An 18,015-nucleotide genomic window follows, 5' to 3' on the forward strand; every position below is an offset into this window, starting at 1 on the left:
ACAGAGAATATGAACTGGAATAGATACATTGAGATCATTGCCAAGGCTGCTGCAAGGAAGGTTGGCTCCCTCTACCGTGCTAGAAAACTACTTACGCCTGCCAGTATCCTATACCTCTATAAGGCAACCATTCGCCCATATATGGAGTACTGTTGTCACATCTGGGCTGGTGCATCTGCTGCTTGTCTCTCGCTCCTGGACAGGGTTCAAAAAAGAGTCGCCAACCTGATAGGTCCTGAACTGTCATCTAGGCTTCAAACTCTGTCCCATCGACGAGATGTTGCATCCCTCTGCCTGTTCTACAAATACTTTAATGGTGAATGCTGACGAACTGCAAACACTTGTACCTCCCCGACGTAACTACCCCCGACAAACCCGACAAGCTACTAAGTCTCATCCCTTTACAATAGAGATCCCTAGGTGCAAGAAAGCCTTTTACTCCAATAGTTTCTTCCCCAGAACTGCGGGTCTTTGGAACTCCCTTCCGGGATTCTGCTTTCCCAACTGCAATGATATGCAGAAGTTCAAGTGTAATGTTAACAAACATCTTTCTACTCTTCTCCCTTCATAATGACCCCGCTAATTAATTCCCTAATAGTAGCCCCCTGCTTCAAAGTGGCACTGTGCCTTGTTTGGGGTGAAAATTGAATAATAAAAAAAAAAAATGGTTGGGACCATCAGCTGAAATTAAACATGTAACTAAAAGGAGTGACCAATCCATATTTTTATATTTAAAAAATATATAATTAATGTAATTTCGGCTTCCACAGAAACATAATTAATTACTCAAATGTTGGCAAAGCTGTCTCTAGCACTTGTGTCTCATTTGAAAATTAAACTACAACTGCAAATCTTCTCCACCTGTAGTGACAAAAACGAGGAAGAGAGAAACATAAATACATATCAACAAGACAGAAAAAGTGACATATTATTAGATCAACTGATCCTATTGTTAGCTAAGTTAATTTGATCTTCGTCATATCCAATCCACACGTCAGCCCCGATTGCTTTGACATGACTAATGATTTTATAAAAAACTTGACTTTCTGATGTGGCACTGGTATTTTGAAGTAAACTGTCACCACATCCTTGCTAATCCAATAACACCTTGTTGATTTTACTCATCTCCCAGTGAGTACAGAGAAAGTCAAGCACAAGGCCTTTAAATGTGGAGAGCTCTAGCTCCTTCACAAGCGCCTATCATTGTGCTCCACCTACGATCACTAAAAGTCATGATCTTTATTATGTATTAATCCAGAGCTCTAGTAAAATCCACAAATGAAAAATTTTGTGATTAAAAATGCGATCATGAAGCATTTTCTTCCATTCTAATATATAAAATTATGTCGACTGGGTTTTAGTTGAATCTGAATAGCATTTATGCTGAAAAATCGCACTTTGATTCTGACTAGCCACTTTATTTTTATATGTTATCAGCAATAAACTTACATACTTTGCTACAATTTATGAAACAGAATACAGTAGAACCCCAGGATACGGTGACCCTAGGATACGTTTTTGTCAGGTTACAACGTGGAAATACAATGTTTTTCCGGCCCCTGATTATGGTATTTGCCCCGGCTTATGGTGTTGTTTATAATGTTATTTGATTATATAAATGTGTATTATACACTGTACTGTATTTTGTTATTAATTTTTAATGCCATATCCCGGGGTTCTAATGTAATTTATCAGGTTAGGCAGTTTGGTAACATGGAGGCATTCTTAAATAAACACCTAAAAAGAAAAAAATCAGCTTTTAGTAAGAATTATCGTTCCTAACTTTTTTTTAATTCTTTTCTTTATAAACTTTTTTTTAAATTCTTTTCTTTATAAGCTAAAGCAAAGTTTGTAACACTGCTGATCCTAACAAGAAAAGTAACTGAATAACAAAATTGAACATAATGGATCCAAGCCAAGATAATCAGGATAATCTATTATATAAATCTCAGCCATCTGTGTGTGTGTGTGTGCATGTTTGTATGTCTGCTAAAAACTTTTGCAATCTGCATAAAAGTGTCATGAACATGGTATCATTAGAAAGAACGATCTCTCAGACACATAGAAAAATTAGAAAAAAATCGTCAATTATTTCATGTAGAAATGTAGTTTTGTTTGTTTCTTTTCTTTTGTTTGAAACTTTGGTTTCGATGCTGTTTGTATATTGCACATATGCAAATGGTCGATTCGTTTTAAAAAGATAATTTTGCAATGTGATAACATCTGTGTCGTCATGGTCTTTTTTTTGTCTAAAAAATTTTGCTTTTGGTTTCACTTCTGGCTGATGACATCCAAGTGCAGTTCTTTTTTATATCTTTTTTATTTATCCATCTTTTACGTTATTTATATATAATTCCGAATGATGCAAAGATGTGTGTCTGTGTCAGCTTATCGATGCATCAATGACCAATAGTCGATCTTTGAGCAAGACGAATGGTATATTTGAAATCAGCAGATTACTGAAGATATTTTAATAATCTTATGTATCATGAAAAGTGAGATTTCCCCTTGATTAATTGACCGGAATAGTTTAGTAAACAAAATATATTTTGAATATATATTTGAATAAATACATTTTGAATTTTTGAGATGAGGATTGATAAATTTGTATTATTCAGGCTACTGTTCTCATCTTGAGTGTTATTTGCACAATGTTTCGGTCGATGTAAACCTTCTTCAGGAGTATTTTGTTGAACTCAGTAATCTGCACAGAATTTAAACTCTTTAATTCGTGGGTGTAATATGCTCTTGTTCTGTCAGCCATGACTGTGTAGAAGTTTTGAGCAATCTGCAAGGACTTGTGGCATAATGGATAAAGTATTAAATAAAATTCAGATCTATGTGATACTCTTTTGGAGGTTTAATTCTCAGTGCAGGAGATACCAAGAATATATTTGTGAATTAGTTAAGTCACCTAGGCATGGCTGATGAAACAAGAGAATACTACCCTCATGGATTTTTTTTTTTTTTTTGATTACATTTTCACCCCAAACAAGGCACATTGCCACTTTGATGTAGGGGAGGTGGGGGCTACCATTAGGGACATAAGCTACAGGGGTGCTATGTAGGGAGTTGGGTAGCAAGATGTCTGTTCACATTACACTTGCATATCAGTATAGTTGGGGAAGCAGGGATCCGGAAAGGAGTTCCAAAGTCTAGCAGTTCTGGGGAAGAAACTACTGAAGTAGAAAGCTCTCATATCTAGGGATCTCTACTGTGAAGGGGTGGGATTTAGCTGCTTGTCAGATTTGTCGGGGGTATTTACGTCGAGGGGGGTAAAAGTGCTTGCAGTTTGTCGGAGCATTCACCATTAAAATACTTGTAGAACAGGCAGAGAGATGCAACATTTCGTCGATGGGACAGAAGCTGAAGCTTAGTTCAGGACCTATCAGGTTGGCGACTCTTTTGAACCTTGTCTAGGAGTGAGAGACTAGTAGAAGATGCACCAGCCCAAATGTGACAACAATACTCCATACATGGGCGAATGGTGGTTTTATAGAGGTACAGGATACTTTCAGCCATTAGTAGTTTTCTAGCATGGTAGAAAGAGCCCACCTTGTTTGCAGTGATCCTGGCATTGCTTTCAATGTAACTGTTCCAACTCAGGTTCCCTGTGAGCAGGTTCCATTCGAAATACATATTCTCAAGTTTGATAAGATACATCTGAAGAAGGTCAGAAATTACATCAGGCAAAACGTTGTGAGAATAACACTCAAGATGAGAATTGTAGTTCGAATAATCAAAATAATCCAAAACTATTTTTTATTTCCAATTGATTTCTTACTTTTTATACTTACTCCAACCAACAATTTATGTTCTTATTAATAATGTCATCCAGATCACTGTGTGTTATTTCTCTTAAAACTAGATCATTCTTTCTCCAGGTGTGATTCTTTTATTATTACCTTGTCTTTGGTGTTTATTCCTGTCTTACGATACTACAATAATAATGCTTACAACAGCTGAAAGAGGGATTTTAGAAAGTTAACAAGCAGTTGTTTTTTTTTGTTCAAATTATGCAACAATCTTAAACAATAAACAATGTTTTAGTAAAAAAACAAAACATTAAAAACTTAATGCAAGTTTATCATACATAAGAAACGCTGAAATTTAAATAACTACAAAAAATAGATTTGTCAAAAACTCCAAAGTAATGCAGGATATTTCAGGATGGAGGAGTAGGATTTTCTTAGGTTCCTCAATTTTCCTGGGCAACACCAGGACACAGATCTCACTAGTGTATAAAAAAGGGTTGAATTATTTTGGTTATCAGTGAGAGTAGAAAGTGGACCATTAGTTTAATTTTGTCCTTATTTCTTTTTTTTGTCCCTTAGTCCTCACATTTCATGAGTGATGTTTCTGATAAAGCGGGAAGAATTACTGTTTTCTGGTCGGAATCTATTCCATCTAACATTTATCATTGGCTAGTAGTTGATCTTGAAATAGTATTTGTTTGAGCTCATGATATCAAATGGCTTTATGCATTGTCTGGAGTGATTTCTATAAAAAATCTTTATTTAAACCATTCTGTTTCTACAGCAACATTACACGTGTAAACAAGCTTGCACTACTTTTTCCGATACAAAACCAGTTCTGCAGCTTGCGCACTGAATGAAACTAAGAATTTAAAAAAGAATAAATATTCATTCTAATTCCTTATTGCCAACTCTCGACTTCAACTGTAATCTTCGCTGCTGGGTGTAGGCCTGTTTCTTTGTGTGCTCCTGTGGAATGGAGGAGCAGCAATTTCCTCCATGGGAGAATTACGCCCAAGATTATTTTCAGGTGACCTTTCATCATCATCGTCAGGCAGTGTATCATCATCATCATCAGAGGGTTCCGAGCTACTAGTGTCATAGTGGCCTGTTCAGTTGTTCACTTTCTTCTGACAAGCCACTAGCAATATCAAGTCATATGTGAGATCCTGGCCAAGGGCACAAATTATTTATATGATAAGGGATTCCATCAATCACGACCAAGTGCGGACTGTTGATTCCAGTCACCCGACCTATTCTGGATTTGCTCATTCACTTGCTTCAAGAATTTGTAGGTATTATAGCATAAATCTCACCAGTTTGAATTATTAAGTTATCTTCCTTTATTTTATTTTTTTTTTTTTTTTTAATCGTTTTCATACGAGCCGCTTTTCTGTTACTCATAAAATTTGATTTTCTTATTTAAAAATAAATCCATTTGGTAAATTTATGTGATTTTTGGAATGTGATATTTCTGTTTCATTATGAGTATGTTTTTTTTATTTATTTTTGTTTTTAATATAAGGATGATTCTGGACAAGAGCTTATATTTCTATACTAGTTGCAATACTTGTGCTAGGAAAGGTTCATAATCAAGCACCTCTCTATAAATCCACCATTCACTCATGCATGGAGTATCGTTGCTGTCATATAGGCCAGTGCACCAACCATTAGTGTTTCTCCCTCGTACAGAATACCAAAACAAGTCTCCTACCTAACAAGTCCTGCATTGTTTGCCAAGCACTAACCCCTGTCACATCACTGCAGTATTGGATCCCTGTGCTTGCTTTATGTCATCCAAACCCCAGGAAACATCAATGGCTAATGCCAACGAGAAATCAATGGCCAACGGGTGTTGCGATAACGTGCAATCATCTGCACAAGTGATTAAGAGGTAGAGAACATTCAAAATCTGGGGAGACTTGTTGTCACTCGGTCTCCAGTGAATACCACAGGTTACTGCCAGTGATCGATCACTGATGATGGCCTGTGAGACAACTCCCAGTGAGTGAAATAATAATAATAATAATAATGATAATAATAATGTCCCCTCCCAAATTCACCACCACCCTGATTTAATATCGTAGATGTTTACTATATTTTCTTAGTTTTTAATCAATGTTCACATTATGGTATGATTGTCTTTTAGTAGTTATGTGAACTTCATTTCCGTATTCATGCATTCTGCAATTATATGAAAATGAAGACTATAGCGGAGTATAGGATTCCTAACCATGTAACTGATGAAAATATGCTACACATTTTGATGAAAAACATGAGAAAAAAAAATGATCATTGAAGAACAGAAAACCAAAACTTTAAATATAATTTCTGTATTAAAAGTAATAGTTATTTAAATATTTCAGCATATAATCTTGTGGGGAAAATCCAGCTCCCCAATAAGGGGCACTCTGGATAGGAACAAAAATAAAAATTATCTCAGTCATGAAAGATTTCTCCTCCAACGGCCGAGGACAGAAAAGGTAAATTGTAGCATCAGAACAGATACTACTACACTGTGATCTTGTCTCAAAGGCCAAGAATCGTTTATATTTCTTTAATTGTTTGTTCCGTAAATTCATAATTCAGTTTTATCAGTATTAGATTGTATATTGCTTTAAAACTACGTAATTTTACATAGATGATATTTATATTTTATATTGAATAAAATTCAGTTTCATTATTAATGGAATTGGGTTCCTTTCTTTTCAACATGTTTTAATGCTCTTTTTTAAAAATGTTGTCATATAGTATTGACAGTAACAGTTTGACAAATCTTACCTACATTGCCTGCAGACATTTTTCAGTTAACAGGCCTTCTATATCTCGGTGGCCATAGCTTGACCACGCCTCCTGATCCACAGAATTTCATTTCCAAATTCTTAGTAAACCAATCTCAGTTTTTTGAAATTATTAAACTCTGAAAAAATTTTTCCTTTTCTTCCTCAAATCTATATCTGTTACTCTCAACAAGACGGTCCCATTACCTTCACCCTTCATTAGGTCTACCTTTCACCATCAATCATGTGGGACGGTCCCACCTCCTCTTAGATTCATTTGCATAATCAAGGGGGTTTTCCCAAATGGCATTTTGTATAAGTAAAAAAATAAATATATTGATTACCTTTTGGGGATAAATTAATTTCCTTCTATCTTAAGGCCCAAACAACAATTAATAGGCACTTGAACTCGTATCCACTATCTTGTTTTTCTTATCCTAAGAAACTAATAATATCTGGCCTATATTTCGGGTGACCCACAAAAAAATTCAACCACCTCAAAGGAATTAGGTTAATTGTTTTTCTTAACAAGGGTGGGATTATGATGAGACTTATCAAATTGCCAAAAGGCGCCATTTCTGATATTTTTTGGAGATATCTTTATAATCCAAGATGTCAACTTTTTCAGCTGGTGTGTCAACCCCAATTATCATGGAAGAAAACGATTTCTTCTTTATCAATTCACTAGCAGTTCAGCCTGGCTTTGCTCGAGCCCTATGCACTGTTCATAATTTTATATGCATATATATATATATATATATATATATATATTTATTTATTAAAAACTGACTCATGACCAGGTAATCTACATCTAAAATTTCAAGTGTTTAGACCTTAAATTGGTGGAGGAGTTTGGTAGAGTCTGCAAAGGTCAACTCTTTCAACTTTGACCTCTTGCCAGCCAAATTTTCACCCAAAAACTAATTAAAATGCTTGCTGCATGTCTGAATACCCTTTATGCAAAATTTCAAGTGTTTAGACCCAAAATTGGATGAATAGTTTGCTAGAGACTGTAAAGGTTAAATCTTTTGAACTTTGACAGCCAAATTTTCGGCCAAAAACCGATTAAAAAGCTTGCCCTATATCTAAATACACTTTATGTAAGATTTCAAATGTTTAGATAAAAAATTGGCCGAGTAATTTGGTAGAGACCGCAGAGATTAATTTTTTTAAAACTTTGACCCCAGTTTTGACCCCTTAATATTTGCTTTGGGCTCAAAACAAATTAAGAAATTTGATCCATGTCCAAGTTACCTACATCTAAAATTTCAAGTGTTTAGACCCAAAGTTAGTGGAGGAGTTTGGTAGTTTTCAAAGGTCAAATTCTTGAACCCCTTAACAGCCAAATTTCTAGCCAAAAGCCGATTAAGAAGATTTTCCCAAATCTCAATACCCCTTATGTCAAATTATGTCTGTAGACTGAAAATTGACAGAGTAGTTTAGTAGGGAAATGTACACACACACACACACACACACATCTTCACTTTTATAGATATATAGATTACATCCACAATTGTTTGAGTATCAAATCAATATCATAATTTCTTTCCATCAACATTTTTGTTACATCAAATAAGACTGTCACAAAATTTTTAGTTATTTATTTACTTTTTAAACTCCAGAAACCTTGGCACTTATATTATAAACTAGAAAATATGATAAAGATACAAGGGGCATTCAATAATTAATGCCTGACCCACTTCCATTTGTCCGAACTAGCTAAAATTTTGCAAGTGCAATGATTTATATCTCTATGAGTTATATGACAAATTACATGAAGTTGTTTTTTGAAAGGAAAGCATTCCCCAGATAACGCAACCTTGATTTCCGAAATCACATCAGGGTTGAAAGACCAACCTGGGGTATTCTACAAAACGGTCATCAGAGCTGCATTAAACAATGGAAGAAACGATTACCGTATATACTTGTGTATAAGTTTTTTTTTTTTTTTTTTTTTAATTTTCTTCCTTTGAAGATTGTAACGCTGGGTATGGGGCAGCCAACATTGCGCTGCTTTTTATTGAAACCAACCGAGAGCTATTTTTAATATCCTCGCTGTTCCCTTAAGTGCAATTGTCAAGATCTCTTTTGCACTTGGTTCACCAGGAATATTAGTTAGGTAGGACTTCAGGTTCTTCTTCATAAGCCCTGTGGCACCTGTAATAACTGGTATGATTGATATCTTCATAAGATTCCAATTTCTTTTTATATCATACATGAGACCTTAATATTTGGTCTGTTTCTCCCTTTCAACTGTGTTCAGACCTCCATCATTAAGAAAACTCACTTCAACTAAGGTTGAAACTCTCTCTAACTTATTCCATATAACTATGTCAGGTTTCACAGCAGCATTTTCAAGGTAGGTGGCTGTAGGGATTACATAATCGTAATGTATGGTATATAAGGTCATTTTCAACTGTTCTTTCAGGTTGATGTTCCCAGGATTTGCTGCTACATTAGATGTTTAGTTTTTTACAGATCGTCCCATGTATGTACTTACATACTCCATGTCTCATTGTGTAGTAGCCATCCCCTAAAAGAACCTTGCAACTTGATACTAGATGACTCACACTTTCCAATTCCGTGTGGCAGAATCTACATTTGTTGTCATTAGTGAGACCTGCCATCTTCTTGAATGCATCTTGTGTATAAGTCAATGTGCATTTTAAAACCAAAAATTGTGTCATTGTAAGTATTACCAGTTTATAAGTCAACTGTGGATTCTACACAAGTTAAATTGTCGGTCTCGCGGCTCTTTTTTGCATGGATAATTTCCTTTTTGGTGTTTTTTTGTAAGACATTATAAATTGTTTTTCGACATCCGTGAGCAATAATACATACATTTATGCAAGCGTAACCAACCTGCTGCACACTTACATGCAACAAACGCAAATGTTGCTAATCAGACATTCTGATCAATGACATGCTATAGATTCCAGGCGCAGTTATTGTTTTTAGACGTAATTCATGTCACGTACCATAATAACGTAAACGCATACATTTCACGAGCCATAATATACCGTAATAATGTGAACACGTGTTAAGTGCCATTAAATGGTTTCATTAAATAGTTGTCATTAAATTGTTAAAACTTGTTGAACTTAGGGGAGAACAACATATCAGAGACACTATATTTCCTAACCTACTGAAAAAAAAAGAAAGAAAAACACCATCACTGAATACATATCGAACTTAGGCCTATAGCCATGTTTAGAGAGTGAACATTGTGAGAGCTATTCCAATTATTATTAAGCCTCCCACTGAAAACCGCGCAAACACACTGCAGTGGGGTTCGGAAGGAGTGCGATTAATTACTAAGATTACTGGTATATACCAAGTACACAAACAAAAATGCTGTTTTCTATGTTATGCTCGAGCGCCAAGTCACTCTTTAACAACGTTTCCAAAAACATTACCAATGTATAAATCGACCCCCAAAAAATAACCTTAAAATCATCTCCCAGAAACTTAACTTATCCACAAGTATATACGGTAACTCTAAGTGGTTCCTATGTTGAGAAAAACCAATAATTGTGCCAAGTTTCATTGTTCTACTTCTTTGAGAAGCGAGTCAGGGGTGTTACTTATTGAACGCCTCTTGTAAAACATTGTTAAAAACAAATGGAAAATTCAATTTTTAAAAATTCAAACTTTATTTAATAACATCAGATAAATTGGACGTTTTTGTCTTGTGGACATGTTTTCTTGTTTTATTCCAAGAAAACCAAAGAAATTCAAAATCTTTTTCATCTTCTCCTTGAGTTTTGGGTTCTGTCTAAAATAAAAAAAACAAAAAACAAAAGTAAAAATTTTGTAAAAAAAAAAAAAAAAAAAAGGCGTCTCTTATTTGCACACTATCAATATTGACCATCGTATAGTTACCCCCCCCTCCTCTAAAAGATGAGATACAAAGTCTGAAGATGAGGATTTAAAAGTCATTGCACAATAGGGGTGTTTATTCTGGTGGTCAAAAAATGTCTAAGCAGCCCCATCGGCATTTCCCAGTAGAGGTACTTTAAGTGATCAATTAAGAACTAACCCATTCTTAAAGAGAGAAAATGGAGCCTAGGAGGGGAAATTTTCTAAAACTGAACCTTATCTCAGCCTGACAAATGAAAAGTCATCATTTACTCAAAAATGGGTCCGACCATATCAGACTGATTTGGCATGGACAAAATCTACTCAAGCCATAAAGTAAGCATCAGATCTAATTGGAAATATTCATTTTTAGATTTTGGTTCAAGCTTCCGAGCATCTGTTGGGATTGTTTTATTTTTTCCATGCACTGAAGAATTCATTTTGCTATTAAATGCTCAATGTAAAAAAATTCTCTAGAATTTGGAAAGTTGTTTCAGCTGCATTTTATGTAGAAATTAAGGATTTCAATTGCACTGACATGTAAAGTAAGTGCTGCAATATTTTTCACACTATGTAAGGGTGTGCCGCCATAAATTTGAAGGATTCTAATTATTACCATATGTGATAAGAATAAACCAATTAAATGCCAAAGCAACTTTATAAAACAATTGAATCTTGTTGAATTCTTCAGGGTTACTTTCTGTATCCAAATGAAAAGACTACGTTTCTACTGATGGTAACTAAATTAAATCTTTGCTTGGAAAAGTTTCTGACCAGATTTTTGTTGCCATTCTTTTCTGCTTTAAACTAAATTTTTTGATTTCAAGAATGACGACACTCAAGAATAAGTGAATTTTTATCATGAAAACAGAATTGCAAAATTTTATCATGAAAACAGAATTGCAAAATTTTTATCATGAAAACAGAATGGCAAAATTTTTATCATGAAAACAGAATTGCAAAATTTTTATCATGAAAACAGAATTGCAAAATTTTTATCATGAAAACAGAATTGCAAAATGCTAACTTTATTGGTTCATATTTTTTTTGTTTAAATTTTTATCATGAAAACAGAATTGCAAAATTTTTATCATGAAAACAGAATTGCAAAATGCTAACTTTATTGGTTCATATTTTTTTTGTTTAAATTTTTATCATGAAAACAGAATTGCAAAATTTTTATCATGAAAACAGAATTGCAAAATGCTAACTTTATTGGTTCATATTTTTTTTGTTTAAATTTTTATCATGAAAACAGAATTGCAAAATTTTTATCATGAAAACAGAATGGCAAAATTTTTATCATGAAAACAGAATTGCAAAATTTTTATCATGAAAACAGAATTGCAAAATTTTTATCATGAAAACAGAATTGCAAAATGCTAACTTTATTGGTTCATATTTTTTTTGTTTAAATTTTTATCATGAAAACAGAATTGCAAAATTTTTATCATGAAAACAGAATTGCAAAATGCTAACTTTATTGGTTCATATTTTTTTTGTTTAAATTTTTATCATGAAAACAGAATTGCAAAATTTTTATCATGAAAACAGAATTGCAAAATGCTAACTTTATTGGTTCATATTTTTTTTGTTTAAATTTTTATCATGAAAACAGAATTGCAAAATTTTTATCATGAAAACAGAATGGCAAAATTTTTATCATGAAAACAGAATTGCAAAATTTTTATCATGAAAACAGAATTGCAAAATTTTTATCATGAAAACAGAATTGCAAAATGCTAACTTTATTGGTTCATATTTTTTTTGTTTAAATTTTTATCATGAAAACAGAATTGCAAAATTTTTATCATGAAAACAGAATTGCAAAATGCTAACTTTATTGGTTCATATTTTTTTTGTTTAAATTTTTATCATGAAAACAGAATTGCAAAATTTTTATCATGAAAACAGAATTGCAAAATGCTAACTTTATTGGTTCATATTTTTTTTTGTTTAAAAACATGTAATCAACAATAATCTGCAATTTTTTTTATTAAAAAAAAATTTTTGAGATGAGGATTGATTATTTGGATTATTTGGACTACTGTTCTCATCTTGAGCGTTCTATCAGCCATGACCTAGTAGAAGTTTTAAGCAATTTGCAATTGTCTTCTTCACAAGAACCCGTGGCATAATGGATAAAGTACTTGGTATGATGCAGTAGTAAGTGATACTCTCATTATGGCCAATACTAAGAATACAATTAGGAAATATCTAAGCCTTCTCATGGTTGATGGGATGAGAACAAGCTAGTTCTGTGCATTAAATAAAGGGTTTTGTTTGAAATTCTGTACAGAATTCATTGTTCAACAGAAAGATTCCTAAGCTCAACACGATGCACCTAAAGATACACTGAGCGTTACATTAGCCGAAGTGTGAGAATAACACAAGTTATGAACAGTAGTCCGAATAATCCAAATAATGATTTTCTTTTTTAATATAAATCACTAAAACAATGAAGACTATTCTAAAATTCTGCCGATTTGTTTTTCTTCTAATTTATTTTATTTTTAATTCTCAATTCCTTCATTTTAATGGAAGTTCTTTTTCCTTAATCACCTGCTCTTTCATTTTTGTTCTCATCATCAAAATTCATTATCATGAATAAACGTAGAGTCTTAAGATATGCTTGAAATAAATTTATATTCTAATTTCCACAATTATTACCAATAATTTTTTTCAAGATAAAATATCGCCATTATTTACAGACTTCATCTTGATTGTTATGTACACAATATTCCAACCGTTGTACTCTTTGGCCTTCTTCAGATGAAATTTTCAACTGAATCCGGTATTTAATCGATGGGTTTAACTGGAGATCATTCCACATTTCTATGATTTTTTTTTTTTTTTTTTTTTTTAGATATCTCCAAACAAAAATATAGGAAACACGGAATTAAAACAGTCACCCTTTGCAGCGAGTCAAATAAAATTGTTCAGTGTTTTAAAGTTTTATGAGGAACATTTGAAAATGCTCATTTGCAGTTTGTGACACTTTTCATTCAACAACCATCACCAATCTTAACATTGTGTTCTGTGGACTTCGCTTTCATTTTCTATTCTGGCCGTGTCATCATCTCTCACACTGGCAACTACTAAGCAGGTGAGCACAGTGTCTTACAAATATAAAGAATAAAATACAAACTCAAGAGAAGAGAAAAAAACAAAACAAAAAAACTTCAACATATTCTGCAAATATCAGTTATATTCTGGGTGTGCACATGTCATCATCAACACTCTGGACACTAAGGTCTGCATCTACATCTACTGTCGAGGTTTATTCATCAATTGGTTGAGCAATTCATTTCCCAAGCCACAACCTGCTTTTGATTGTCCCTAATTGGAAACTGTCCTCCCCTGTCTCAAACTCAAGACTGTTGCAAATCATCATAAAACTTATTGCCTAAAACCTCGTAAACTCTAAAATATATTGACGTGCACGTCCGATCTTTTGTCTTAGTCACCTACCACACCTTGATTAACAATCCTATTTAAGTTTCCTTTGTGTACCTTGGTGAACAATTTTCTCTCCATTGTTCTGCTGATAAACCTACTTCCTTATTTTTTTAATTTTTTTTTTTTTTTTTTTTTTTTTTACTTCCTAACACTTTGGGGAGGAGGAATCAATAGCATCACAAATTGACAAATTGAAGACATTAGTCAAAGTAGATCGATGCATAAATGTTTTTCGTAAACTTGCTGAAAATTTAAGCATAAATCATCTGACAGTTTTGGAGCATCTCAAGCAACTAAATTAAATTTTAAAAAATGGTCTCATCACATGAACTTAACAAAATTCAAAGAAATAATCAGTTTAAGGTGTCATCCATACTTTTTAATGGAAGGAAAAGGACGCATTTCTTGATCAGATTGTCACGGACAAATGAATTCTTTATAATAATCAACATAACTCACCGCAAGACACACCAGCATGTCCAGCAATGGTCAATAGTAAAACGGTTGAATCCTGCTACATAATATGCCTCGCATGTCACTTTGCCTAAAACTTCTCGCATTTCTTTCTTATTCACAAACTACCATTTCTTTCGCTCCTTTCATTTTTTTTTTTAGGCAAAATTCTCAAAAATACAAGGCCCTCTCCTTGGTGATAACACTTGATCTCTATATGAAATGCATATAAAAGATATTTTATTACCCTTTTCTTATCTCTCAAATGCAGGACAAGAATTTATTTAGTCTAGTGGAATATCTAGTTAAATATTGTTACCATAGGCAACAACACTTAGAGAAGGTGCACCAATCCTCACATAATCCATAATAGGTTTGGCATATTGAGGGGATTTGATTTGGGCTTAGAATAATATACGATTTTGAATATTTAATCAAGGTTTATTCGTAGGGTGAAGTATTCCCATGCCAGGTTGTCCTGACAAACCACATGTACAGAGAGACATTAGAAACTTGAGAACAGTGTCTAAGTTGACATTCAAATTCTCTCTTTATAAAGATGCAAGTGAAAATGTATCCTTGCCGACTTTCGAATGTCGATATAAAAAAAGATTCCAATAAACTTAATACAGGAGTTACTTCCCTTGTTTAATGGATCAGAGTTGATACAAGTTATTGTAAATTGTCCTTTAATCCTCATAATCTACAAGTGATGTTTCTGATAAAGGGAGAAGAACTGCTATCTTCTGGGTTGTTTTGAATGTTGATACATGGAGATTTTGAATCCTCTCATAATATCCACCATCATTCAACTGTCAAGACAACAGCTAGGTACAGCGAGGACACCAAATCAAGAAGTGAGTCGAGTTAAAAAGTGATAGCAAACACCAGTTGAGAAGTCAGCCAAACTAGCAAGAAGAGACAGCAGGCAGAAGAAATCAGTAAAGTTTTGTGACCGCATCATGCATTTTTCAAACTCAAAAAGTCACATTTTAAAGCATTACACGTGTTTATGATTTAATTTCATTGTGCCAAGAACGAGTATGGCTAGATAAATTATTTATACCAAAGTACAAGTTTGTACATCTAAATAGACCACAAGTAGTTCCGAAACACAGACACAGGTGTCGCTTATTAATATAGAATAAAATCAAACATGGATAATTTCCCTTGACCAAAATTCGATTACTTTGAATTTCACAAAAAAAAAAAAAAAAAAAAAAAAAAAAAGTGTCTGTTTTTTTTTTTGAGTTCTGGTCCATAAACTCCTCCACAATGAAAAAACAAAAACAGAGAAAAATAATTACGATGTAGGTAATTGTGACAAAAACGTCATATTCCAAAAATCACAAATTGATCAAGTAGTTTTATTTTTATAAAGAAAACAATTTTTAAGCAAATTTGAGTTTTTTCTTCCCTCCCCCCTTTTTCCATGTCACCGGCTTTTTAAAATATTGCAAAAGTTTTTAGAATTATCTCCCTTGTCTTGTAAAAATGGCATCAAGAGATTGTCGACGGTTTAGCCATAAAATTTTATTTTATTTTTTTTTTAAAAATAAAACTACTTAATTTATGTCATTTTTGGTGTATATTTTCTTTCCATTATGGGTAGGTATACCATAACAATTTTTCTTTTATTTTTGGTACTTTTGTCTTTTCATGGAGGAGGAGAGGAATATAAACTTGCGCCTTATTTTTTTTATATAATTTTATACAATCACTGAACACATTTGTCTACATTTATTAACTTCATTGAACTGTGCATTTCATTGAATGGTTTGTTAAGCTAAGCAGGAAATATGTTTACCTCTTCCATTGTTTCTCCGTCTGTATCCTGTAGTTCCGTCTGTGTCCCAAGATCCTGCGTTATAAACTAAAATAAAAACAATGTGAGATTTTTTTTTTTTTTAAATCGTTATCAAATTATTAGAAACTTCCTTTTTTAATTAAGTTTTTTTTAATGATTGTGCACAAAGTGTTTATGAGAATAGAAAACAAAAATTTTGTTTGTCTAACAAGGAACAAAAATTGCAAATTTTAAAGTTTAAGATTATACATTATATATATGTATATATATATAAAATCTATGAAAGATTACATGGGTAACAGCTGATAATCCTAATTTTCTATTTAACAATTTAAATTAAAGTTTTTTTTTTTCACCGTTATATAGTATATACACCTTTGCATTGTTCTGAGTTATATACTTACATTTCTTCTTATATAACACATTTAATAATGCTTTAAGAAAATTACTTTAACCTATCATATATATTTAAATTTTTTTCAAAAGTTTATTTTTCTGAGTCCTATTATAAAGTTATTTTTTATTTATTTTCTTAAGTTATTTTTTGCACATATCTTTGTTTTGTAGACATGAAAAATAAAAAATTTTTACATAAAAAAAAAAGTTAATCTTTGAGAAAAATTTTAGCATTTTTTTATGTGTAAAAAATTAGGTGAACTTGGTTTTAAACTGAAAACATAATTGTATTGATGTAGAAATTTCACGTGTTATATTACGTTCGCACGATGCGAGTACAATCAGTGAAATGACTTGCTTGCACAGTTGGCGACAGGAATTACTGAACTGTCTGAACTTATCAAAACATTTCCAGGTTAATACGGTTTCTATATTACCACAGACACAACACAGTGCCATTTCATCTCACAAGGATGGACATTTTCACCAGAGGCTATGGGCAAGTAATCTTGTATCTCAGTTTCACTACATTTTTAAAAGGTAAGTGCTCAACAAGAGTGATAGCGTACATGTACAATATAAACCTAATTTTAAAATGTAGGTCGTCAACAGTCAGTGTCAGTTTTTCATCTTATGTATTGTTGATTCTACCTTGACAATTTTCAAACTTTATAGGACGTGTCATAATATTCAGAATGAATTCGGATCAGTTTGAAGATTCTAAAACAAAAAATAAAATACAAACCTCAGTAATTTTGGTAACAAGAGAATCCTCAGGATTCAAAAGATCAATTTCAGATTCAACCTAAGTTTGAAAAAAATAAATAAATAAAAAAAATAAAAAATAAATAAAATCTTTGTAAATCTCAAACAACTAAATAAGAATTATAAGAAATATGAATATTTTGAAACAATCGTTATTTTTCTTTGAATATTAACTAAATTGTAAACATATCAAAGATCCTGTAATAACACATGCAGCTGCATCCCTGTAATATGCACAACAGCATTCCATAATAATATACACAAACACATCTTGTAAAAATACAGAGACTCCAAAGTGGACACTGAACCTCAGAAAAGGGTTATAATTTGAACTCTTGAAATCCAATTTGGTAGAAAAAGTAAAAATATATTTAAGAATAACAGCTAATCAAACTGCAAAATTTATAATCAAACAAATCAAACTTACTTCCGCAAACAAAACTTCATGTTTTTTCTTCACAAACGAAGATGTCGTTTTCATGCTGTACTTCAATAAACATCTGTACAAAGAAAAATTTTAACATTAAAAAAAAAACATTAATGCTAATTATTTAAACCAATATCAAATCTCATTTAATTAAAAATTAAATGCTAGACTCAAATCAAAAATAACCTCAATTACCACAAAATATGAGAGTGAGTGCAAAACTATGAATAATTTATTTTTCAAATGCAAATTCCAATTCAAATAAATTTTTATATTTATTAATGATATAACTTGTCTAGATATCACATCAAATAT

The 18,015-nt window shown here is 32.5% G+C and overlaps 1 protein-coding gene across 3 annotated transcripts in view; it reads right to left on the reverse strand.

Moving 5' to 3' along the window:
- Positions 1-10,164: 10,164 nt before the first annotated feature.
- Positions 10,165-18,015, reverse strand: part of LOC145277500 (uncharacterized protein C8orf76 homolog) — an 83,000-nt gene continuing 75,149 nt past the window's right edge. For all 3 annotated transcript variants that reach the window (XM_080128893.1, XM_080128891.1, XM_080128892.1), the window contains exons 7-10: positions 17,701-17,773; positions 17,254-17,313; positions 16,113-16,178; positions 10,165-10,310 (exon numbers count right to left, since the gene is read on the reverse strand). In XM_080128893.1, coding sequence (XP_079985019.1) covers positions 10,188-10,310; positions 16,113-16,178; positions 17,254-17,313; positions 17,701-17,773 — 322 coding nt within the window. In that variant the 3' untranslated portion in view covers positions 10,165-10,187. The remainder of the gene's footprint in view (positions 10,311-16,112; positions 16,179-17,253; positions 17,314-17,700; positions 17,774-18,015) is intronic.

This window comes from Euprymna scolopes, chromosome 6 (genome assembly GCF_053919585.1).
Source record: "Euprymna scolopes isolate OS-2025 chromosome 6, ASM5391958v1, whole genome shotgun sequence".
Classification (NCBI taxonomy): Eukaryota; Metazoa; Mollusca; class Cephalopoda; order Sepiida; family Sepiolidae; genus Euprymna; species Euprymna scolopes.